This window comes from Ambystoma mexicanum, chromosome 10 (assembly GCF_040938575.1).
Source record: "Ambystoma mexicanum isolate Mex_15411 chromosome 10, UKY_AmexF1_1, whole genome shotgun sequence".
NCBI lineage: Eukaryota > Metazoa > Chordata > Amphibia > Caudata > Ambystomatidae > Ambystoma > Ambystoma mexicanum.
The window spans coordinates 1,468,477,450-1,468,502,180 of NC_090932.1; the positions used below are offsets into that span (position 1 = coordinate 1,468,477,450).

General features: G+C 49.5%; 2 protein-coding genes across 2 annotated transcripts in view; one reads left to right on the top strand and one right to left on the bottom strand.

The window, feature by feature from the left end:
* LOC138492420 (ubiquitin-conjugating enzyme E2 G1-like) overlaps positions 1-7,178 on the bottom strand; it is a 126,901-nt gene extending 119,723 nt beyond the window's left edge. Inside the window, exons 1-2 of the mRNA XM_069619553.1 lie at positions 6,935-7,178; positions 4,656-4,758 (exon numbers count right to left, since the gene is read on the bottom strand). Coding sequence (XP_069475654.1) covers positions 4,656-4,758; positions 6,935-6,977 — 146 coding nt within the window. The 5' untranslated portion in view covers positions 6,978-7,178. The remainder of the gene's footprint in view (positions 1-4,655; positions 4,759-6,934) is intronic.
* Positions 7,179-7,544: 366 nt separating this feature from the next.
* Positions 7,545-24,731, top strand: part of ANAPC7 (anaphase promoting complex subunit 7) — a 588,909-nt gene continuing 571,722 nt past the window's right edge. Inside the window, exon 1 of the mRNA XM_069619555.1 lies at positions 7,545-7,656. Coding sequence (XP_069475656.1) covers positions 7,574-7,656 — 83 coding nt within the window. The 5' untranslated portion in view covers positions 7,545-7,573. The remainder of the gene's footprint in view (positions 7,657-24,731) is intronic.

Consider the following 24,731-nt stretch of genomic DNA (forward strand, 5'->3'; position numbering starts at 1 on the left):
GCAGGGCAAGAAGAATATGTGCCGGCTGGCGCACGCCACCAGGGAGACCTGGGGACTCTAGTTGCCTACCATATCTTTATCGAGCTCGTTTGGAAACCGTCTGGTGCTGAAGGGGAGGGGCTCTTGAAAGGGACATCCATCCCGCTTCGTCCCTCTGAGCGAGATCGGGAAACATTTAATTAGTTGTCGCGGAGTGTCCTCGATGCAGGACCGGCTCCCTGGCTGGGCTGGGTCGCCCACAGTGCCAGAGCGGATCCCTTCAGACATCAGGCCTTTCGTGAGAGTCCAGAACATCTTGGTCACCAGCCCAATTTGGAATGGGTGAAAAGGACACCCACCTACAGTAAGGTTGGTACACATCTACTCTTCTGGTCCAGGTTGTCGGCACCCTCTCTGGCAGAACCCGGTGACTGGAAGTCTGCAATGGCTGGGAAGCCCCCAAGCCCGCCCCCTCCAGACTCCCTCCCTTAGAGATCTGGGTCAGGAGGAGCCATTAATGACTTTGAGAATAGAGTAGAAGCGGTCTGCTGGAGTGCCTTGCTTGCAGTCCACCTCCTAAGCGGCACAGGCCTCAAGAAGGGAATACAGGATGCCGAAAGGTTGCCTGAAATCCCTGAAGCATACTCCAACGCAGGTGATCCACCATGAACCCTACGCAACATGTGTGGCCCAGGGGACACCAAATATACCAATAAGACAGCTACAATGGTGGCAGGGTCTGGGAGCCTTCAGCAGCAACTCCTGGGGAAGCCCTCTCACGGCAGCACAGTAGCACCTCCACAGTGACCCGAGAGAGTTGCTGTCCTCCCTCCCGAAGGCATATGAAGATCAATTTCAGCTGGAGGTCAGACCACCATACGACAATGGTCGAGATGAAATAAGAAGTAGGCGGAGATGGACTCACTATATTCACAGAAGGAAGCAGATCTCCGTGCCACGAAACCCAGGAGCCATTGTCGTTTTGGGGGGTCCCCATCAAACTGCACCAAGACCTGGCGTGGGATACACTGTTGAAAATAAGACTAATGGGCCGAGAATGGTCAAAAAGTAACTTACGTTACAAATGGACATTGCACTTTGGATTAGTGTTCGATTGGGAGGGTTCGCAACGATGCATCACATCCATCCAGGAGGGCTGCGCTCTGCTACAGAGTGATCCAGACCTTGTGCATGATGGTGCGTGTCCCACATACATAGGCCCTGGGAACGTGGGACAGCAGGGAATCGAAGGAGGAAAAGGCCTCTGCCGAGAGGTCCCACACCAAGAAACATGGGGGGTGGGGGGGGGGGAAATCTAGTGAAAAGAGCCCTCCAATGTGACCCCTACACTACTGGCAAAAAGGGTAACATATACAAAGGCATTTGAAAGCAATAGTTGGTGGTGGATAATATTGGTCATCAGCTGGAGGAGCCACGGGCTGATCTTGTACACCAAAAGGCTGGTTGAGTTCCCCTTTGAGGATGGGATTTTGACGAGACAACAGCATCGAGATTTGGGGGGTTGTGGGGGTTCCTGTGGGAAGTGTAAGGTCCCCCACTAATGGCATGAAGGGACTGTTGGTGTAACGTTTTACATGTTCAAGTGTTCAACTCAAAATGTTAGGGGTTGAAACACCCTTTGAAGAGGAAAGAACTAGAGCCGTTTACCACCAGGTTGGTCAAACCGGATGTGTTGGCCCTTCAAGAAACCCACCTGTTGATGGGACCAGGGGAGGATTAGGCTTTCCCAGCTGTTTCATGCAGTGCTAGCCTTCATTGATGGCAGTGACTTGAGGATCACAGATTCCAAAGCAGACAAGTGGGGCCACTACATAAATGGTAAGAGAGACCATTGGCTGAGTAATAAACTGTCGATTTATACCCCTAATACGGGTCAAAAGTAAATTCTTGAAGGACCTCTTGGTCACACTTGAAGGGTTCACAAAATGAAATATAATAAATGATGGGGGGGGAGCAGATTGTCCCGGAAGGAAGTACCCACTTCCTCAAGCTGCAGGGAGATGAGGGCCATCAAAAGAACAGTTAGAAATAAAACAAAAAAAAGGTTTCAATAAAATAGAGAAATCGGGTAGTAATGATATGTATAGGACAGACAGCTAGGAACCTAATGAACCAAAAAGGCGGTACCAGGTGTTAAACATTTGAAGGCAGAATCAGCACAACAGCGGTCTATGAGCCAACATCGGTCTATGAGCACAGTTCAATGTCCTCACTCTCTTTATCAACCCATCTTACACATCCAGATGACTCAAGTAGTAGCGTCTCCTCAGCAGCCAGTATAGCACGCTAATAACGGGAATACAGTTCCTTTTCGTTACCTTGACTCCAATTCACCAAGCCAATAGTTCTCTTTGCCTCCAACTGCAATGCTCTTCTTTCAGTTTCCTTCTCCCAAGGCATGGAGGCTAGATACCCTCTCCTTTCCGTGGCATGGGGCACTATTGTTACACAACCTTCCACCAATTTTAAGAGGCCTGAGGGTTCTGAGGGAGGGGGGGGAGGGGAGACGGGGGAAAGGAGTTCAGAATGGTCATTGTTAGCTCCACTCTGGTAAAGGCCCCCTTGCTGCGTCTCCATGTTTGCTAGTCCACGGGCGGGGGTTGATCTCCTCCCTTCCAATTTTTCACAGATGCACTAGGCAATCAGGATCTTGAAAGAGTAGCCCTGCAGAAGAGGGATTGCTGGAGAAACCCCCCACCCCCACAACATGAACAATAACAATATTGGTCTACACTCAATCAACCTCCATGTGTCTGGCTGCATGATATCATCAATGTAGTCCACTAATCCCATGGCAGCAATCGAGGTGACAAAAATTGGGTGGACTAGGGCAGTGAATAATGAGGGAGAATGGGCAGAGTACCGCTCACTTGCTTCCCGAAGCTAGGTCTGCACTGAATAAATATCCTAATAATAAAGAGGAGAGAAAAACAGATTCACCCGCCAGGATCTTCAACCACTATTAGTTCTATATATATAGTGGTGGGCTAGTTGTGCTGTAGCACTGGATGGCTAACATGGTCTGATCCATTTTCCGTGTGGCGCCAGAGGGCCCTACTTTGGCTATAAGATCTAGTCCAATGCCAATGGTTAAGGGTTACAAGACGGATACGAGGATACGCAGGTAATCTCCAACTATTGCCATTAAAAAAACGTGAGTCCTATCGTCTGATAAATGGAGGATTTCATCCGAGAGACACTAGGATATTCAGTGCAGGTGAAACTGCAGGAGCAATTAGAAAAGCATATTAGCAGCTTTCATAATCTGCACACAGCTTCGCAATCCAAAATAAACCTCTTAAAAATAAATGTTGCTTTTTGTTCAACATTTGAGAAAGTCTTACTCTGCTCTTCAAGGGCTTAGTCCGCAGACAGGCGCAAACAGTGAGCCACTCGGAAGACCAAGAGGTTGTAGGGAGCCAGATCTCAACGGCTGGGCTTGGCAGTGTAATTCAGTGTTGCAGAAAAATCACTTTTTTTCAAAATGACAAAAACAAAAAAAAAGTCTTTCAACGTTCAAACAGCTACTTGCCGAACTACGAGACTTGAATAAAAAAAAAAAAAAAAAAAAAAAAAAAAAAAAAGAAGGAGTATATAAAGTTACGTTGATGGTAATTACCCTTACTAGTTTTCCCAGCGTTAACACGGAGGACAGCAGCCAATGATAGTTCCATAGATCACAGACAGAATTCCTCAAGTATGGCATTTGCCTAACAAGAAGCCCTTTGCCCTACAACAGCAGCAGTGCTCACCTCTGCCTGCCAGCTGCTTTTTCTGCTCTCAGGGGATGGATGGGCCCGCCAGATCTGTTATACACAGATGCACGCCTGAATTGGAATCACCATTGACAAACTACTGGTCCTGGAGAAGATGGCACAAAATTAGATACGCCATCGAAACCACCGGTCGACCTTATAGTCACAAGTGTTCTCGTGACCCGTTTTGATATCCCAGATAAATAAGGGGGATACGATACCACAATATTTAGATCCAGTCACGTTACGGGAGCCTTTTAAGGTTGCCCATATTATATGGGATTTTTACTTATAAAGCAGTAGAACAGACCAATTGTGCTTTGGGAAGTTTGACATCTACGAGTGAAGAAAAGTAGTACAAATCCCCAGGTTTCAAGCAATCTTCTACATTACCTGTGATCTAGACAAGATCTAATACCCCATCTTGTCTGTCCAAAAAACATACACAACGCAAATGGTTATTCTATGCTTTCTTTTCGAGAAATCATGTATCGGTTCTAATTGAGTAGTAATGTTGAGGGACAGGTCCTTCTTTCCTATCCCTATTAAATATGCAGTGCACCATCAGTCACCTAGGGCCGTGCACTCCTGTCAGGCACAGGGTGTTCTTCCACTAAGGACAGCCAGGTCATGGTTTTCGCTGATCATTATTTGAGTCTATTGACAGTAAATACTGCACAGATTTGTTCTCCCACAGAACCATTGTTTTTGTGTTAAAAAGACTAACAGTCAGGGAATGGTTCCTATTAGGTATTCAACCTAGCTCTGTTGCAACCTTTGATTATCCTTACCAGACAGCCATCCACACTGAGACCTATTTCACCTCACTCCTCCCCCCAGATGCTGTAAAACCTTCTACTTCAGCAAGCAAACCTTAAGGCAAAACGAATCAACACTTACAATAATGTATCCTGTGGCCCAATAACAACCACCTCCCATTTGTAAATGTCATGGTCGTCGATGAGCCCAGCTGAAAATCCTTGCACAGGGTTCTTGTTCAATTCTGAAAAACAGAAACGCCCTCACACAAGTGAATATATTGTGGAGAAAAATACAAGAACATCATAAATAAAGTTAGTATACAGTACGTTTAGCAACTTCTAATGTATTACTATGGTCTTACAGAGGTGCACTAGCCTGCAGCGGTTATGACAACAAATATGCAACAAACGTGGTTTAATGTCTCCAGGTTGCTAGTAGACAGTGCCCTCCAGCAACTATTGTGCAAGTTTGTGACATAACTAATCAGACCAGTCTAATGGGTGCAGCCTACCGTGGGTAGGATCATCTGGGGGTTTCTCCTTGACATCATCTGCCAAATGACAGGTCAATGTCCCCACCTTGCCTCGGCCTGTGTGTCACAGCAAAGCTGAAGTGTGATGGATGAAAGATTATGAATGAATCATAATCACTGGCACTTCGCAGCGCAACCCTCCAGATTAACATTTTCTGCATGCTACACCATTATAGAGGTGGAGGAAATGCTGATCGAGATGTGTACCAATTGAAAAGGTGCATCCGTCCCAAACTGCAAGGTCACATCCCGCCCGTACAATATCAAAGAACTCCACGTGTGTTTCAGCATCATCAGTCAGGTGTAGCTTACTTAGGACTCTCGACACAGCAAGCTTGAGACCCCAGATGTAGACAAATCAGCCCCACTTGGGGCAAATTTGGAAAACAGAAAAGGGTTGAATGGAAGGTTTTGAATAAATCACAACCGCTGCTCCAAGAAACACTTGAAACAGTCATGTTTCAGCCTACCATGCCATTACAGACGGCCAAACACCAGATGCAAGTCAGGCTTGGTCTTGAAAGGAAGTCGAGTATGAACTGCTTGGTCTCATCCTTTCTGCAACATAATAGGGTCACCGGTCAGTCCCATCTTGCTATGCCCAGGTCTGGGGTTAGACCCATCCTGCTATACCCAGGTCTGAGGTCATATACCCCACTTGGCTTAACGTGCTCAAGTCAAGTGTCCGTTGCCCTTGGTATAGCCTAATCAGGAACATGCCATGCCACTACCTCCTTAGGTCATAGATAACCTCTAGGCTCCCCAAAAGTGTCATTTCCCTGGCTGGACTCTGCTGTACTTTGGCATTTCCCCTGATGGTAAGATATCAACTGTCCCATTTAGAGCACGTCAGTTTCCTAGTGATATATATCATTTAGGTCTGGTACCCCCTAGCATGTTACGGCTGGGTAAGAGATCACAGCTGCCAATTGGGATTCTCATTGGCATGTCATGCTCACGCATGCTTTCATTTTGCAAAACAAATTCAGCAGCTCAGTACCGCCGAAAATTGGCATGTCTTGCTTGGTTCACAAGTTAAGTTGCCACTAGTACCACGTTCTGCATTTCATACGTTAGCTAGTGGTAAGATATCAGTTGTATGGTCACGGTAAAGTCACAGGTCAGTTGCCCCTACAGCCCCCTTCTTGGCATGCCATTCTCAAGTCTCATGACAGGGGAACCAAAGCATATCCTGTTCGAATCAAAAGTCACCCCTCCTAAGAAGAGACTTCCCCATGAGTCCTATATCTCGGCGCGAGGGAGGAGAGATCAGTGAATGGCACCGCGGCTGATTGACGCTTTTGTTATGCTGTCCGCTGCTCCGTTTTATTAGTTTATAAAAAATAAAGTCATCCCACCGCCAGCACCCACCATATCCCGTTGCTTTCACAAGCCAACAGCACCTTGATTTGTTATTTGAGATTCACATGTCAATTATCCACTGGCAGGTGTTGTTATGGTAACATGCCAGTAGCCCCTTTGGCGTGGCCAATTAGGCAAGTTCCCTTATTAATGCCCTGCTTGTCTCACAGCTCCTCCCCACGCTCCCACATGGCACGTCAACTTCGTGGAACATGCGAGTTTATTCTGGGGCTCCCTCCCTTTGACATGTCTTCCTCCGTCAGGCCCGCCTGCCACCGCCATATCCTGTTTCTTGAACTGATCAGTTGCTTCGAGCGCTCCCTTTGTATGTTCTGCTTAGCTCACGGGTCCGTTCCCCTATTGAAACATTTTGTTTAGGGCATAGGCTCGTTGCCGCATGCCTGTCCGCCCAGAAAACAGCTGTAGGCTCTCGCTCCCACAGTGCCCCACTCCAAACCCCGGTCCAGCGCTGCACTTCTCTACCTCCTCCAGTAACACAAAAGCAGTGGCCAGGGAAAGTTACCTGCCAGCTGCTTCCTGAGAAGAAGGACGGACTGGTCAGCCATAATGCGAGCCAAGTCTGGAGCCGCCTTGGGTCAGAACACAAGGGCTGCTAAGAGCACAACTGCCATAAGCACCCAGCAACTCCGGTCCGGACTCTATTCCTTTCTGTCCCAGCCTCTGAGGCCAGTGTAATGGAAGACAGACAAACACGCCTGGCGTTGTAAAGAGAGGGTTCAGGAACAAGGAAACATAGTCGCCATTTTAAAAAGGTGCTCTTCCTATTTGCTTAAACAAGAAATCGTGGGAATAAATTAAATAATTCCTTTATAGTATTTATTTAGATCCAAACATTTGCAATATGATAATTTTACCAACTAGCAAAATAAATGAGGGACAAGCATCAAAACATATTTAGTAATTACTTTTGAACAACCCACCATCAATTTAATTACATAAGAATAAATTAAAACGCATCCAATTGTTTTTATAGTAGAGAACTGGAAACGTTTATTGGAAACCGTACGAAGGCTTCCTTTTCGAAATGGCTACCTCGTATCAAAACGGTTCAAATGTCTGGATTACCTACTGGTAATCTTCATTACCTCCATGCCGTTCTTCCTCGTCCCAGTATTTACTTTTGAGGACTACCAATGTTGTAATGTTATGTTTATTTATTTATTTCATGTATAAAGCGCACAAACAACCTGGAGGCATTGAGGCGCTGCTACAGGTACACGTCAGGTAAGCGTAGTTAGTCATACAGTTAGCGGGAATTACATCAATAATAAGAGCAGTAGATCAATTACAAGAACAGAAGTAGTATCATGCATGTTAGTGAGCAGAGTACAGTTAGCATATACAGGTCTGGGGGATGAGTGGGAGGAGTTGCAGTAGGAGGTGTTGCAGGTTATGAGAAGAGCTGTGTTTTGAGCATGTGTTATGTTAACGGTTCTTGTGCCGCGCACTGTCACCACTATGATGTTTGCTTGCAGGCCCCCCTGCTTGCTCTGCCCTGTGCTGCTTCATGGGGTAGGCCTCGCCCTTGCTGCGCAGCGCTGCTCATAAAAGATGCGTCACACCAGCATACATGCCAACCCTCCTGATTTAGGCGTGAGACTCTGGACTTTTCATTGAGAAATATTGCTTTTTCTCACATTCTCCCGCCTAAAATAATTCTAGCACCAATACATTCCTATGGGAAAAGCTACGTCCCCTGATTTTCTCTCTCAAAACTCCCTCTTAGGTGCGCCTGAATGTTGGCATGTATGCACCAGTTGCAGCTCCGGCTCCGAACTGCTGGGCTTCCGACAATCCGGGATCTTTATTTCCCTGCGTCACATCCCGCTGTATGCGGTGACGCATACATAACATTCCTCCTTTTCTCCAAATGAAACACATGCTTACTCTAAACCAGAATGAGTTAAACTCATATTCTAGTCCCAACAGACAAAACAACCCCTTCAACGTACATAGTCTCTCAGCAAACCTGGGGCAGCGGGGCCACCGTCAGGTCATACCCACTGACGCGTTGGCGGGGTACATACACTACAGCCGCCTCCTCTTCTGGCTCACCATGCGGACTGGGAGGCGTCTAATCTCTGTCCGCCCAACCAACGAGGTCAGGGCCTTGCTCGCCTTCACCGTTGTGAAGTTTCCCTGGGGCCGGTGGTGCGTCATCGCTCTCCCCTTGTGGCTGGTTCTGGTCTTCTGTCCTTTGGGACTTGTTTGAACCATGAAGCATTCCTCGTGATGGTCTCCTGTCCCCGGCTAGCTGTTTTTATAGTTCCTTCCCTCCAGGCCACCCTCCACGGTGTGGGGTTGAAACGGGTTTAGAGCTTAGACTTTGTTGCATTTCTCAGTACCAGCTTTTGGTCCCCCACCTTGTGACTCGATTCCTTTGCATGTCGTTTTGAGCTCATGTGTTCATTGGCTGCAAATCGCTTGGTGTGAGTTTGTTCTGTGTCTAGGTCCTTTAACACCTTGCTGTGGTGGTGCAGTATTGAGGAATTTAGTAGTGTCCCATGCATCAGGTCTGCTGGGGGCCCGTCTGTCGAGCTGTGTGGGGTCACTCGGTAATTTTGCAGGAATCGGTAGAGGTCAACTCACCATGGGCTGTTCTGGGCTTTGGATATACGTAGCACCTTGTTTATGGTCCTCATAAAACGTTCCACGTCCCCGTTGGCTTGCGGCCACCTTGGGGTGATGTGGTGGTGGCAGATGTGTAGGTCATCCATGTAGTTGATTATTTCTTTCCCCTGCAAGGGTGGACCATTGTCACTCTTGATGTGTTTTGGTAGGCCATGTGTAGTGAACATCTTTTCGAAAGCTGGGATCACTATGTCTGCTGCTGTTGACGATATGATTTCTACCTCAGGGTATCGTGAGTAATCGTCAATGGCCACCAGCAGGTAGGTTCCTTCCTGTACCATGCAGAAATCGATGCTGATCACTTCCCACTGGGATGTGCCTCAATTTGCAGACTGTATAGGTTTTGGCCTCGGGGTGCCCCGGTCACTTAGCATGGGTGGCATTATGCAATGGTGCTTTCAACTTTCACGTCAATCTGGGGAAACCACACTCTGTGCCGTATTCTGGCTTTGGTTCTGACTATCCCCTGGTAACTATTGTGCGCCAGCGTGACGATCTGTTCCTGTAGGCTGGTGGGGATGAGAATAGGTGTTCGTCTTAGAAGAAAACCCTTGCTGGTAACTGATAGTTCTTGATGAACCAGGAAAATCCCTGTGAGGAAGTCTCTGGCTGTTGTCGTGCGATTGTGGACATTCCAGAGAAAAGATTTCCACTCTCCTGCCTGCACAGCGTTCTTTACGATGTCACAGCATGGGTTGCCTCTATTATGTTGGCGATGCTGATGGCCTTGGGTTTCATTATGCTTACAATTTGGCAGATGTGTTGCTCGGTCTCCCTTGATTTGTTGACCTTGCAAGATGTGCCTGCTCTTGGTTGTCGGGATAGGAAATTCACCAAGTTGTCCGCCCCCGCTTGGTACTCCAGTTCAAAATCATACTGTTCAAGGTGCAGCAACCATTTTCCGATTCTGGCCGGCTGATGTGCAGATGATCCTGTGAATATTGGCAGCAGAGGTTTGTGGTCGATGATCACCTTGAATTTGTGCCCGTGTAGGTACAAGTGAAAATGTCTGCAGCCCCATAGGACTACGATGGCCTCCTTCTCTATATGCGAGTATCGCTGTTCCGTAGGTGTCAAAGCTCGTGATGCATAGGCAATTGGCCTGATCTCTCCAGTGTGCGACAGTTGAACTGAGATGGCTGCCAGTACGACAGGGCTGGCGTCCACATACAGCTTGGTTTGCAGCATGGCGTCGTAGTATGCCATGGTGGTGTTGGTCGACAGTGAAGCCTTGATTTGTTGAAAAGCGTCTTGGCAGCGTGTGCTCCAGTCCCACTTGGTGTTGGCCTTGGTCAGCTCCCTCAGTGGTTCCGAGATAGTTGCTAAATTCGGGATAAATCTGCCACAGTAGGTTGCCATGCCTAAGAAACTGTGCACCACCGTCGGCGTGATGGGAGGGGAAGTCTCTTTGATGTCTGCCACCTTGAGGGGGTCAGCGGACACTCCATTGCTGTTGAACACATATCCAAAGAAGACGATTTCTTCCTTCAGGAATTCACACTTTTCTCTATGGATGGTGAGTCCAGCCATCTCCAGTCTGTCAAGTACCATTTCCAGTCTGTGTAGGCGCTCCCCTTTGCTGCTGTCATGTACAAGGATGTCCTCACTGACGTTCAGTACTTCAGGAATTCCTTGGATGACTTGTTGGATTCCTTGCTGGAATACCTCTGCTGCGGACGATATCCTGAAACTCAGTCTTTTATACCGTCTCAAGCCCAGATGTTTAGAAAATGTCATGAAATATCTTGCATCCCAGTGCAGCTTCAACTGGTGATCTCCAGCATTGAGGTCTAGTTTCAAAAAGAATCGGGACCCTTTGAGGTCCATTACAATTTCATCCAGAGTTGGGTTAATGTGCCGTTCTCTTCTTATGGCTGCATTGGGTAGGCACATGTCAATACAGATTCGCACTTTCCCCGGCTGCTTTGGTTTCTTAGTGATGACCATGGGGGAGCCCGACAGTGGTTCAATTATGTCGGCTTTCTCCAGTTCGTGTAATTCCTTAGCAACTAGATCTCACATGTGGAACAGTGTCCTTCTGTGTCGCACTGCTCTCGGTTGCACAGTAGGGTCAATGTGTAACTTGGATCAATTTCCCTTTTAGGCATCCTATGCCCTGGAGGAGGCTGGGGTGTTTAGTGAGTATATCGCTGATGTCTGTAGAGTCTGAGACATTGCAGATGAATTTGATCAGTCCCAATTCTTCCGCTGACTCCCAACTGAGTAGTATAAGGAAGTGTTGGTATCAAAGTAAACAAAAAGAAACCCCCAATTCATTCTACTGATTTCTAAGGAAATGTGCATTTGTCCAAAGAATTTTTCCAATCTTAGGAGCTGATTAAACAAATAATTTTATTGGCCAAACAAGGCCTGGTTTAGAAACAAGGGAAGGAATACTATGAATCAAAGCATCACACAAACAAATGTAAATCAAAAAACACATTTCCATAAAATGGACTCCAAATTTCACCTCTTGTGACAGACAAACCTTTATCGACTGCTACCAAACTTCCATACCGATATAACATTCATAATAGTCATTCATCACATTTATAGTCATCCATCACCATTCACACAGCACATTCATAAAATAATTTGGAAAAGGAAAATTGATAAAACAATGAAATTTGATACAACAATATCTGCGAAGTACAGCTGGTTTTGAGGCCAGTGTTGGATTGCCCAGGTCAGAGTCAATCAACCGATGCTTATCCTGCACTAGCACACACAATGGAATTTAGTTATAGTGATTGTTCTTTGACGGTATCATGTTCTGCCGTCGATTTGAGTTTCGGGCTATATGTTATTCAGCTCTTGTCAGGACGATGGAAGGATAGTCGATTGGAGGTTGGAGAACCAACAGTGTATACAAATCTGAAAGGAAAACACACTAGGTGAATCCCAACTGTAGACTCAGAGGTGTGACACACTGTACAGTTCTAATTGAAAAACCAAAAGCGGTTAATTTAGCAAAGTGAGTTCAAAGATTGAGTGCAATCTCAATTAAACCACTAACCAACCTGTGTCCCCAGATGCCCAGTTTGACCACGTCCGACCGGATGCCCTTTAAGCTAAAAACCTAGCCTTGTGGCGGATGGTGTGCAACGTGGTACCCAGGAGCCAACCAACACACCTGATGGGGGGTTGTTGAGAGCAGTAATTGTGACAAGTATAGTGCATAGTGAAAGTGCACCACGTGAGAAATGTACGATCAATAGTCTACTCACTGTAGTTGTTTAATGGAGAAAGTCCAACAATCGAAACAATTTTCCCTGGGCAGAGAAAATGCTTTTGCCGTGTGCGTGGTCCATGTTGCGATCTCGTCACCAGTGCGAGGTTTGGCTGCTGGGTCCCCCTGCAGTGCTCTGCCCCATGGTGCGTTATGTGGTAGGCCTCGGGCCTTGCAGCGCAGCGCTGCTCATAAAAGACGTTTCATACCAGTTGCGGCTCCGAACTGCTGGGCTTCCGGCAATCCGGGGTCTTCATTTTCTCGCTTCACGTCCTGCCGTGCGTGGTAACATGATGCATACATAACAATCACTAGTGTCTCCCTTGCTGCTCTGGAAGATCTATAAAGCAAGAGGGTAAGGATAGGTGTAAGTTAGTAGGACTGAGTGGGAGAAAGGAGCAAGAGAGCTATGATGTGCTGTTGGCAGCTTCAGTTCGGGTTCCACAGTTCGCTGAGCGTAGGTGTGATTTTTGGTCGGTAGCCATCATGTGCTGTTGTGGGAGGCTATGTGTGGTTTGTTTCATTCTTGTGGTGTAGTTAAGTGTGTGCGGTTTTTAGTGCTGTAGAGGTATGTTGGGTTTAGTTCAGAGTTTGAGAGGTGTATGCAGAAGGATGAGTTTTTTAGTAGGGTTGGTTAGTGTCGATATCCTATTTTACCCCCTCCGTTTCGTCGGGCAGCACATTCCTTCCCATGTTGCACGATGTGGTATGCAACAATTACCACTCCTATATTGTGGGCCGAAGTGTGGGTCATTGACAGGGCTATCGTGTGGCAGTACCCTCAACCCCAGTGTTCAGACCAGTTGCTGCCCACATCTCGCCCCCTAGTACATCCCGGTTCACAGCAGCCATAACCCCCACGGACCCCACCCTACGGGGGCCCTATTCCCTGTGCCCATGTGCTCGCTGTGCCTCGTGGTCCATCTGTTCTGAGTTTGGGACACTGCTCTCTCCCTGTTTTATCTACAGCCCTCTATCTGTGGTTCAATTAAGTTGGTCCCATCTTTCAGCCCGTTCCCGGTGTGACCCTCTAAGGGGACGGGTAGAGCTGGGTCTCCCTCCCGTTCAGATGCCTCTCTACCAGTGATGGCACTCACAAATATTTTGGGTTTGCATCCTCGTCCCCGAAATAAACACGATAAAGGGTTGCTTTTTTCCCTTGAAATCGAGAAGTGGTGCCTCCAGTTTCAAGTTAAAGGGTACCGTTTTTCCTCTCTCTCCGTGTTTTTGCTGTTTAGGTGTGCGCCAGGGAGAATGGGAGGATTTAGAGGCGTGCAAACATGCAAACAGTGCAGTGTCTGTAGGCCCCAGGCTGTAGGCTTGTCCCCCTTCCATACAGCATAGTAACAAGTGTACACATTTTTATTGGCTGTTTGTCAGCCAATGAAATTCATTATAGTGTGGGTGGGGTGATGGGCGATCATGCACATGGCCACCTTCTCACTGTTCTGGACTGTTCTTCAGCGTAGAGCACAGGCCCTTGTGGCGTGCTTGCCACGGGCCAGGGGCCTTGCTTTATCCTGGGGACCGACGTTAGAGGGAATGGGCATGTAAGAGATAAAAGCCCGGGTTAGAAGGATGTCGGATCGATGTGGACTCTGAACTGAACTCTGAGTTTTGTATTTGTATGCAGCTGCGGATTCTGGTTTAGTCCAGGGATCAGTGATGGGGACGATGAGGGACATATGCCCGGACATATCAGGAGACATCCTCTGGCAAAACAGGGGGCATGATATGAGGTGCTGTCCTCGCCAGGGCCTCCACCAGGGTCCGGACCAGGGGCAGCTTGCTCTCTGTGGCCAGCTTGCAGCGCTTCTCTGATGCTTACGCAATTTGCGAACGCGCTCTCTTGCAGCACAAACAATGGCTTCGACAATGGCAAGAAAGTCCTATTTTAAACGGATCCAAGGGCCGTTGTTGTGATGTGTGCACACACCTGTCTACTTTTGTGCCCCTTCTCTTCACTGACATAGCCCTGAGAGGCAGCTGTTACCGGCATGTAGCACAATACAACACCCTATAACGACTTAAAACACTTGAAGGCAGCATGGTTCCTGTGACGTCCCGAGTGCGCACTGGGCATGCGCGAGCCTCGTTTGGGCCCGCGCCTGCGCAATAGAATAAAGTAAGTCCGTGCGGCAGTTGCCGCCGGGTGATGCAACCGGCAACATCGTGTCTGACTCTTCTGTGCATGCGTGTGTGTGTGCACGTGTGTTTGGCCACCCACACTCCGGTGGGCCACACAACAACTGGCGACGAGGCGGGATGCCGCACGAGCGCTCGTGAAACACATGGTATGTTGTAGCAGCGACGTCACGGCAGATGAGTCAGGGACCCGGCGGGTGCACTCCGGCGACGTTTTGGAAGCAGGAGCACAGTGGTAGCGGCCTGAGAAGGTGCTTGTGCGCCACTAGCTCCATTTCTACCAATTTTTGGAATTTCTGGCTATCCTCCACGCACAGAGGATGACCCATTGAAGGCAGGCACCACACGAAGGGGACCTGGAAGCAGCAAAATGCAACAAGGGGGCCACCACACGCAGTAAGAGACGTGAAGGTACGTGCAAGACCCTCCAGAGTCAGGTGTGCGGCCTCCAGCCCAGCAGGAGGCGCCTGTGCGACCTGTGATCATGACAGACAGTGATGGAGAGGCAGAAACTGCAGCGGTGGCGGCGAGAGCACAACAGGGAGCCTTGTTACCCATGCAAGAATTTGATGTGTCAGGACCCCCTTCGAAATTGGGCCCAAGATGGCGGCTTTGGATCAAAAAACTGGATATGTACTTTACAGCAACAGGGATTAATGATGACAATGCAAAGAGGGCCACATTGTTATACTCAGCAGGCTTAGAGGTTTTACGCATTTACGAGTCCCTCAACTTGCAGGTAGGCACATACGCCGAGGTGAAGAAGGCGCTGGAGAACTATTTCATACCGCTCTCGAATGTCGATTACGAGAGGTTCCTCTTCTGCAGGGAAAAGCAGAGAGAGGAGGAGTCGCTCGACCAGTTCTGTGCCCGACTTCGAATGATGGCCACCTCTTGTCGATGGGAGAATGATGAGTGCATGATACGTAATCAGGTCCTACAGGGTTGCAGTTTCAGCAAACTGCGGAGACAAGTGTTAAGAGAACCAGGCTGGTCCCTGCAGCAGATATTGGACAGTGGCAGAACATTTGAGCTGGCCGAGTCCAGAGGGGCGAAAATGGATGCGACGGTGCGTCCAGGAGCGTCAGAGGAAGCATTCTCCATGGGGAAACGGTTGATGTCCAGAGACAAGTGGGGGCAGAGAAAGCAGGAAAGTCGCTCGACTGCTGCGTCCGACAGCATTTGCCAGCAATGCGGCTATGATCTGCCCCACTCAGAGGAATGTCCTGCCAAGGACAGGTCATGTGGCAGATGCGATAAACCTGGCCATTTTGCCCGAATGTGTCGAGCCCCCGCCCCGGTGTCAGTGCAGAGAGGCCCAGCCAGAGCACGTGGCGGTGGCTCAAGAAAATTGCGAAGCATCGCGGCGTTGGAGCAGGAGATACAGAGGCTTCACATGGCAGAAGAGGAGGAAGAGGAAGAAGAAGAAGTATTCTTCATCTCAAACATTGCTTCAGGTGCCAAGAACAAGAGACAGCCTAAATGCGTAGTCGACATCCAGGGGGTGCCGACGCAGGTGCTCATCGATACCGGTGCATCGGTCTGTGTGCTGGCCGCAGACCACTATAGGCGGATACCGGGACTGCCGGCGCTAAGCACATCAACTGCCAAGATCTTTACGTTTGGTGGGGACACCCCCCTTCCCATTGATGGCGTGTTTATAGCGCCCGTGTTCAAGGATGGTAAGACCATAAAGGCACGTTTCTTCGTTACGGACGTGAGCCACCACTCGTTGCTCAGCTGCGCAGCATCCGAGGCCCTGAATTTGGTCCATTTCACGATGCCAGTTTATCAAATGGACATCGAGGTACTGTTAAACAAATTTACAGGCATTTTTGAAGGGGTCAGAAAGTTGAAAGCTCCACCAGTGCGGCTGCACATTGATAATACGATCAGGACGACCACCCTGAAGCACAGGCGGATTCCGTTCCACCTGAGGGAGAAGGTGGAAGAAGAGCTTTGCTCGCTGGTCAACAATGACATTATTGAGAGGGTGGAAGGGCCGACACCCTGGGTATCCCCCATAGTAGTGGCGCCAAAGCCGAAGCAGCCAGGGGCGGTGAGAATTTGTGTGGACATGCGTCTCCCCAATGCCGCCATTAAGTGGGAGAGGCACCTCACGCCAACACTGGACGATATTATTGGCGAATTGCAGGGAGCGAAAGTATTTTCGAAATTAGACCTACGAGCGGGCTATCACCAGCTTGAGCTCCACCAAGACTCTAGGTTCATCACCGTCTTCACGACGCACGAGGGACTTTATCAATTTAAACGCCTGAGTTTTGGTATCTCCTCAGCGGCGGAGGTTTTTCAGAACACTATAAGAGGGGCACTCGCAGGCCTAAAAGGGGTGTTGAACATAAGTGACGATATCTTGTTGTTTGCGGACACAGAGGCCGAGCACATGAGAAGGCTCGAGAGCACACTCAAGAGATTGCACGACCTAGGCCTCACCTTGCAAGGCCAGAAATGTGAGTTCCTCAAAGATCGGATTGGGTTTTTTGGGTTCATATTTCACGCAGCGGGAGTGTCACCGGACCCGGAAAAGATCAGGGACATTCGAGAGGCAGCGGCGCCAACATCCCCCACGGAGGTAAGAAGCTTCCTGGGGATGGTGAACTATTGCGGACGCTTTATCAAGGGCCTTGCCTCCTTATCAGAACCCCTCAGAGCACTGACCAGAAGCGATGCGGTGTGGAAGTGGGAAGGTAAGGAGCAGTAGGCGTTTCAGGCACTCAAGAATGCCCTGTCGGATGGGGACACTATGGCCTACTTTAACCCCGCCGTAGAGTCGGAGATCGTCGTAGATGCCAGTCCGGTGGGAGTGGGGGCAGTGCTCTTGCAGCCGGATGGAAGAGGAGACATGAGACCTGTTGCGTACGCCAGCAAGGCCCTCTCTGATACAGAAATGCGATACTCGCAAATTGAGAGGGAGGCGCTCGCCATTTTGTGGGGCTGCCACCATTTTCGCCTATATATTCTGGGAAAGCCAGTGATAGTGGTAACAGACCACAAGCCCCTGCTACCAATACTGGCGGGTCTATCTCCGAAGCCGCCATCAAGAATAGAGAGGTGGATGCTGGCCCTGATGGAGTACGGGGTGCGTTTGACGTATAGGCTAGGCACCAACAATCCGGCGGACTACCTGTCACGTCACCCCAACGCTGGAGGTAACAACAAAGGCGGAGAGGTATCAGACTGCCAGGGACTACTCTGTCATGTGGTGTATGGGGCGCTCCCGTAGCGTTGTCGAGAGCAACCATTGCCTCTGAGTCATCCAAGGATGAAGTTTTTGACATCACTAAAGAAGCCATTAGAAGTGGAGAATGGAGGGAAATGCTGCGCAACAACTCCCGGCGCCAGCAGGAGGCCCAGAGGGATCTTCAGGCACTCTGGCGGGTGAAGGAGGAGCTCTCAATATCTGACGATGGTCTGCTACTGAGAGGGAGGCAAATTGTAATCCCGCAGACACTAAGGAAGCGGATGCTTGAACTGGCACACATCGGACATCAAGGGGTGGTCAAAACAAAAGCGAGACTACGACCAAAGGTGTGGTTTCCGGATCTAGAAGAAAAGGTCGAGGGCTTCGTGAAGAGGTGTTTGGCTTGCCAGGCGGCGACCCCGGGTGAAAGGGCTCCCCCTATAAGCTCGATGGAGCGGAGTGAGAAGCCGTGGGGGACAATCCATGTAGACTTTGGTTCGACGGGTCGGGGCATGTATTTCCTGGTAGCCGTTGACCAATGGTCGAGATACCCGGAGGTGGAGGTGGTAGAATCAACGGTAACAGAATTCACCACGAGGGCATTCGACAGAATGTTTGCGGCACACGGTTTTCCGGAGATGCTCTGCTCCGACAACGGACCGCTGTTTACCGGCAACCAATTTGCGCAATACCTCCGTAATAGGGGAATACAGCACCGCAGAGTATCACCACTGTGGCCTCGTGCTAATGGAGAAGCGGAAAGAATGATGCGCACGCTGAATAAAGTGCTGAGGATCTCGGCCAACGGAGGTGACGACCTGCAGAAGAAGCTAGTGGAGTTCTTGAGGGAATATCGGACCACACCCCATCAGTCCACGGGTGTCCCCCCGGCGGAGGCCCTGTTTGGGCGCTGCCCCAGAGGAATGATAGCTGAAATGGAGGGGAGGAGTCCTGGCATCATACACAATGAAAAGGTACGACAAGAGCGGGCCATACACAACCAGAAGGAAAGTGACAGACGAGGTATGCAGGGCAAGGAGATCCTTGTCGGGGATTCAGTGCTAGTCAAGAACCGGCACCCCGAAGGAAAACTAGCTCTACCGTTTGAACCGCACCCCTGGAAGGTCACCCATGTAAAGGGGACCATGGTGACAGCCGCCTGTGAGCGCGGTACGGTCACGCGTAATGTATCTTTCTTCAAGAAGGTGGACACATCAACAGGAATGTCCAGTGCCCAGGCCGTGCCCGCCCAGGAAGAAGGCCCTGAAGTGCTGGGCGAGGAACCCATGAACATCGGAGCCCCAGCGGCTGAAGCGAGCACGGAGACCCCAACAGTCACGTCTAGGTATCCCTCAAGAGTGTCCAGGAGACCGCCTGCCCGTCTCAAGGACTATGTGCTGGACTCAGGGGACTGAGGTCAGGTGATCCGTGGCCGTCAGTAAGTGATGGGAATAGACCTGCTCCCAGGTCGCTCCAGTTAACGTTTTACCAAGTTAATTTCATGTTGTTGTTTGTTGTTAAAGATAAAAAGGGATGTGACGTCCTGAATGCGCACTGGGCATGCGCGAGCCTCGTTTGGGCCCGCGCCTGCGCAATAGAATAAAGTAAGTCCGTGCGGCAGTTGCCGCCGGGTGATGCAACCGGCAACATCGTGTCTGACTCCTCTGTGCATGCGTGTGTGTGTGCACGTGTTTTTGGCCACCCACACTCCGGTGGGCCACACAACAGTTCCCAGGTACTGTACTTATGCATGGACATAGTGCTAGTTAAGGTCATGGAAATAGAAGTGTGTTCTGAGCACTGTAATAGCACGTGCTGCAAGCATCTTCCGAGTCAGGAAGCTGTGCAATGTAAACAAGTGTTGGGGAATTGTTCAGTGGGTTAGCAGGGGGTATGTGTACTGCATTGTTGACTGATCATGGGCTAATCGCCCAGGTAATCATCGTCTACCGTGGAAGGGGAATTCGAAAGGTGAGAGAGCCATGCACTCCTGAGCACTCATAGCTATCGTTGGCTGCAAAGAAAGAAACGTAGGGGAGGGAGGCATTTGCACAGTAGCTGATGTCGTGACATAAGGGCCTGCATAAGGGGGGGACCTGCATTTGCAACAGCGTCAATGATTAGAAAGCCTATGTTATGAGATGTAAAAATGCAAAGTACATAAAAAAGGCAGTTGACCGTTACATGTTTTTTTTAAATACCAAAGTACATATTTCATAGCTCTCAACCATTTGTGTTGCAAAAGCGGGTGAAATCACCCGATTTTGTTTTTGGCGGGTGAGACGCCCATTGGAATGAATGGGCGTGCAGGGGGCTTGGCGGGTGAGTCAGCCCTTTACAAGGCGGGTGACACCCGCCAAAAGCGGGTGAGTTGAGAGCTATGATATTTTATAAAAATGTGTTTTCTGCACAGCTGATGTTCTCGAAATTGGGATCAATGGATACTAGTTTTGAAGTATTTTGTAGTCACTGTTCCATGCTGACAGTCTCGTTGGGTCGGGTCACCAATTCCTTAGCAGTGGAGTACCCTCATTATACCTTGACCTCACAGCGGCTTTATCATCATGCAATGCTCATTAATAATATCCTGGGTTTCCCCTCTTCAATCCAGTGCACGACCATGACTAGGGCACCGGTGCCCCCGTTAGTCTGAGCTCAGGGCGGGGCAGCCTTTTCCTCGCATCAACAACCGCCGCAAAACAGGATCCGGAAGAAACGTCAGTACTAGTGGAAGATCCCAAAGGCAGAGTCACCGAGTAATCCACAGGCCTGGAAATTGCAAAGCTTTATACATGCGCCCAATTGGAGCATCGCCCTCAGCAATGTCCCCTGTGAGGGGTCAGAAAAGAGTCGGACACAAGGTAGTCATTTTCTCAAATAAAGACATTTCTTGAAAGAAAATTGGGTTGAGAAACTCCCTATCCGGCCTTGTTAGAAAGAGCAATTTCCCTACCTAGAAATCAAAACTAAGGATCAGTCTGTGTCAGGAATACAGTAACTAAAAACCAGTCCTTTTGTCCAAAACCTCCTATCCAGACCCTCACACTAAAACAAAACAACAAAGGGGTGCAAGGAAATGCCTTTATCTTGATGTTAGCAAAAGTGTTCAAAACCAAAAGTATAATAATTACTTCAACAAAAATGTTCTCCAAGGACTAGACCCTTGGATCCAAAAGTGGTCCCCTTCACCGGGATTCAAAAATAGGATGGCAAAATAGTTACTTTAGTTAATAGTTCCTTTCTGTCTTCACTGGACTCACAAAGTTCTTGTTTAAACAATAAGTTGGAATTAATCAATTAATACAAAGAACTGGTTGTTTTTAAATTCAGGAACCGGGGTAATTAACGTGTGTATACATGTACGTAATTATGGCCGTGATAACATGTGGGTATGCGCTCATCCTGTGCGTGTTATTGGATGTGGTGCGTGGTGAGGCAAGTCCGGGGCTCATAGGTGTTTAGCCATGATGTCCAGGGTCGTTTGTGCATGTGTAGGGTACGCTGTTGAGGCGGTGTCAATCACTCCTGAGGGGGCCCCTCGAGGGGGGTGTCCTAACTCAGCACTGGCCGGGTTAGTTCTTTTTTGTACGTTATGCTCTATGGAGCCAATTAGGGACAGGAAGGCAATCACTTGCATTTTTGTGGGCGGTGTCGCACCTTTCCAGTATATTATTAGGAGCTTGCGAGCTGCAAACACCCATGTATTCAGGGTTTTGCATGCAAGTGGGTGTGAGTGCCATTCTTTGTACTTGGCCCCAAATAATAGTTCTTCCAGGGTCTGTGGGATGTCCGCTTCTAATATGCGGGAGGTCACCAGCCTGTGTACCATTCTCCAATAGAATCTAGCATGTGGGCATGACCATAGAATATGTCCTATAGTGCTGATCTCGCCACAGCCACACCAACAATGCGGGGAGGTTGCCAGCCCCATTTTATACATTTTAGTCGGTGTGTAATATAAGCATTGGATCATTTTTAACTGAATTTCCCTGTTCTTTAAATTCACAGACATCCCTGGGGCGGTTGAAAAGAACTGATATATGTCCCCCGTCGGGGTGTCAAGATTGTGTGACCAGGCTTCCTCTAGGATGGAATTCCTCCCTACATTGTTCGGGATGGCCATGGCGTAGAAATCGCGGAGTCCCGGATGGGTGTTTGCCTGACGCTCTAGTTCTATTTCGCAAGGGGCCGTGGGTGCTTGTCTGGAGAGTTCCGTTTTGTACCATACTATCTCGGTGCGGATTGTGCTGTATTGCAACCAGTGTCTCGGGTGGAGGGCCAGTGTTTCAGCCGACTCCAGGAGTGTATCTATTTTCGAGCCTTCACTTAGGTTTGAGTATTTTGACCCGTTCCCATAAGTTATCCTGCAATGGGTGCAAACTTGGAATGTGATCGAGTGAAAGGAGGACCTTGACAGACATCCATGTAGGTGCTATCTTAGTGTTGATAACTTGTTGGGCCCGGAGCCTATGCCACGGAGTCACTGTCGGTCCGACTACCGGGTGCGCCCTAATCCGCTGCAGCAATTTTGCTGGGGGTGTGGCTAGGACATCCCGCGGAGAAGAGGGGACCATCAGCGCCAACTCCATCCTACGCCAGCAGGAGTCGTCATCCGGGTTGAGCCAGCGTTTGGCCCAACAGATTTGGGCTGCCATGTAGTAGCCCCTCCAGGACGGTAGCGCAGGGCCGCCATCCTGCTTAGATGTTGTTAGGATCCCAGAGTGGATGCGTGCCCTTTTGCCCCGCCATATAAACCTCAAGAATGCAGCATCTATCGTTTTATACATCTTCAGACTGGGGGCACATGGCAGCATCAACGCCAGATAAAATGTTTGGGCATCGCGTTCATTTTGACTGCATTGATTCTGCCGGTCATAGATAAGGGTAGGGAGTCCCAGTTAGTGAGGGCAGTGCGGATCCGCTGGATCATACGTGGGTAGTTTAGATCTCTGAGGTCTTTGGCGTATGCTCTAACCTTGACCCCTAGGTATTTGATGTGGCCTATTTGTAGTCTGAACAGCGCCACACCTCTTGGGTCCCAAGGGATGTCAGGCCGGAGTGGTAATATTTCAGATTTGGCCCAGTTGACCCGGTAACCAGCCATCGAACCATATTGCTGCAGGAGGTATCGCACTCTTGGGAGGGATGTGTGGATGTCACCTACGTATAATAGGAGATCGTCTGCGTAGAAGGAAACGCGATGTTCAATGCCACCTCTTCACAGCCCCCTCCATTGAGGATCTGATCGCAATATCATGGCTACTGGCTCGATGGATAAAGCATAGAGGAGGGATGACAGCGGGCAGCCTTGGTGCATGCCAAAATGCAGGGCAAAGGCAGCTGATATGCATCCGTTGGTGGAGAGAGCGTCGCTTCGGGGATCTGTATACAGTAGACGGATCAGGCCTATCAGGTACGGGGGGAGGCCAAAGTTCACGAGGGTGAGGAACATAAAGTCCCATTGGAGTTTGTCAAAGGCTGTCAGGGATGGCACTCTATTAAGAGTGGCACAGGACACCCAAAAAGGGTTTGGGTGGTTGTGCCTAAATAAAGTAGACAGAGAAGCACACATACAGCTGAAAGGAAAGAGAACGAAGAGTAGGCAAGAGTAGCAAGGAAAAGGTACAGAATGAATTCCCTCTTGGGGTGTATGCAGATATAGGAAAAGAGTATTCCACGAACCTTAGGAAATACTCAAGCCTTCTGCACAGTTTGCTATAACAGAGGCCCACGCTGTTTGCTCATGGCTTGGAACAGCAGCTATGGGTGTCTGTAATGTAGAAACGAGACAAGGGAAGGGGCAGAGGTTGACTGATGGGAACCAACAGACAAGCTCTGTACAAAAGGGTCTACAAACAGGAAAAGAGAAGATACTTACAGACAAATCCAGGAAAAGGAGGTTGATAGCAAACTAGCAGAAGGAAATGAAGGGAAAGTCGTGTAACAGGATAGGATAGCAGAGGACAGTAAGGAACAAGGTTGAGAGCTCAGAGGAGCAGGAAAACAATGAGCAAGCCCACAGGAGCAGGGCTGTAAGGTAGAGAGCCCAGAGGAAAAGGGCTTAGGGCAGCAGAGTAAAGCAGGCTGCACGGCAAGGAACCCAGAAGGACTGGGCAGCAAGGAGTGAGGCCTGAGGGACAGGGCCGCTGACCGTAGAAGGTTGCAGAGGACTGTTGAGGGCTGTTAGGCCGAGAACCCAGCGGAAAAAGGTAGGTAGTAAGCAGCGGAGCGTGATCAGCTGCAAAGTAGGAAGCCCAGAGGACAAGGGCTGTAGGCAGCCGGAGTGAGGCAGGCTGCAGAGCAGGGAGCCCAGAGGACAAGGGCTGAGACTGGAAAGCAGCAGAGCGTGATCAGCTGCAATGTAGAGAGCCCGGCAGGGCAAGGGCGGAGGCTGGAAGGCAGCAGAGCGTGATCGGCTGCAATGTGGAGAGCTGCAATGTGGAGAGCCCGGCAGGGCAAGGGCGGAGGCTGGAAGGCAGCAGAGCGTGATCGGCTGCAATGTGGAGAGCCCGGCAGGGCAAGGGTGGAGGCTGGAAGGCAGCAGAGCGTGATCGGCTGCAATGTGGAGAGCCCGGCAGGGCAAGGGCGGAGGCTGGAAGGCAGCAGAGCGTGATCGGCTGCAATGTGGAGAGCCCGGCAGAGCAGGGCTGAGACAGGGAACCCAAAAGGCTAGGGCTGTAGGCAGCAGGGTGTAGCAGACTGCAAGGCAGGAGCCCACCAGGGCACTGGAACAAAGAGCAGGTGAACTCAGGAAACAGCATACAAAGTTTGTAGCTCGAAGCAAATAAGGTGCCGGAAGGACACTCAATGCAAGAGACTGAGCTCTCGCAGGCAGCAGCCTTTATACTGCCCAGCCCAGCACAGAGGCAGGCTAATTGGTTGCACCTGGCTCAGCACACCTGCAGACAATCGGCCACCTCCCTCTCTGTTCCTGAGCTGGTGGAAGCAGAACGAATCCCTAGGGCTTCTGGGGATTATAGTTCTGATGAAGAAAAATAGGATTAGCCAGGAATGGATGATTATAGCCAAGTGCATTATGGTAAGTGTAGTTTTCTGGGAAAAATAAAAAGGCACCAAAGTCTTGCAAATGGG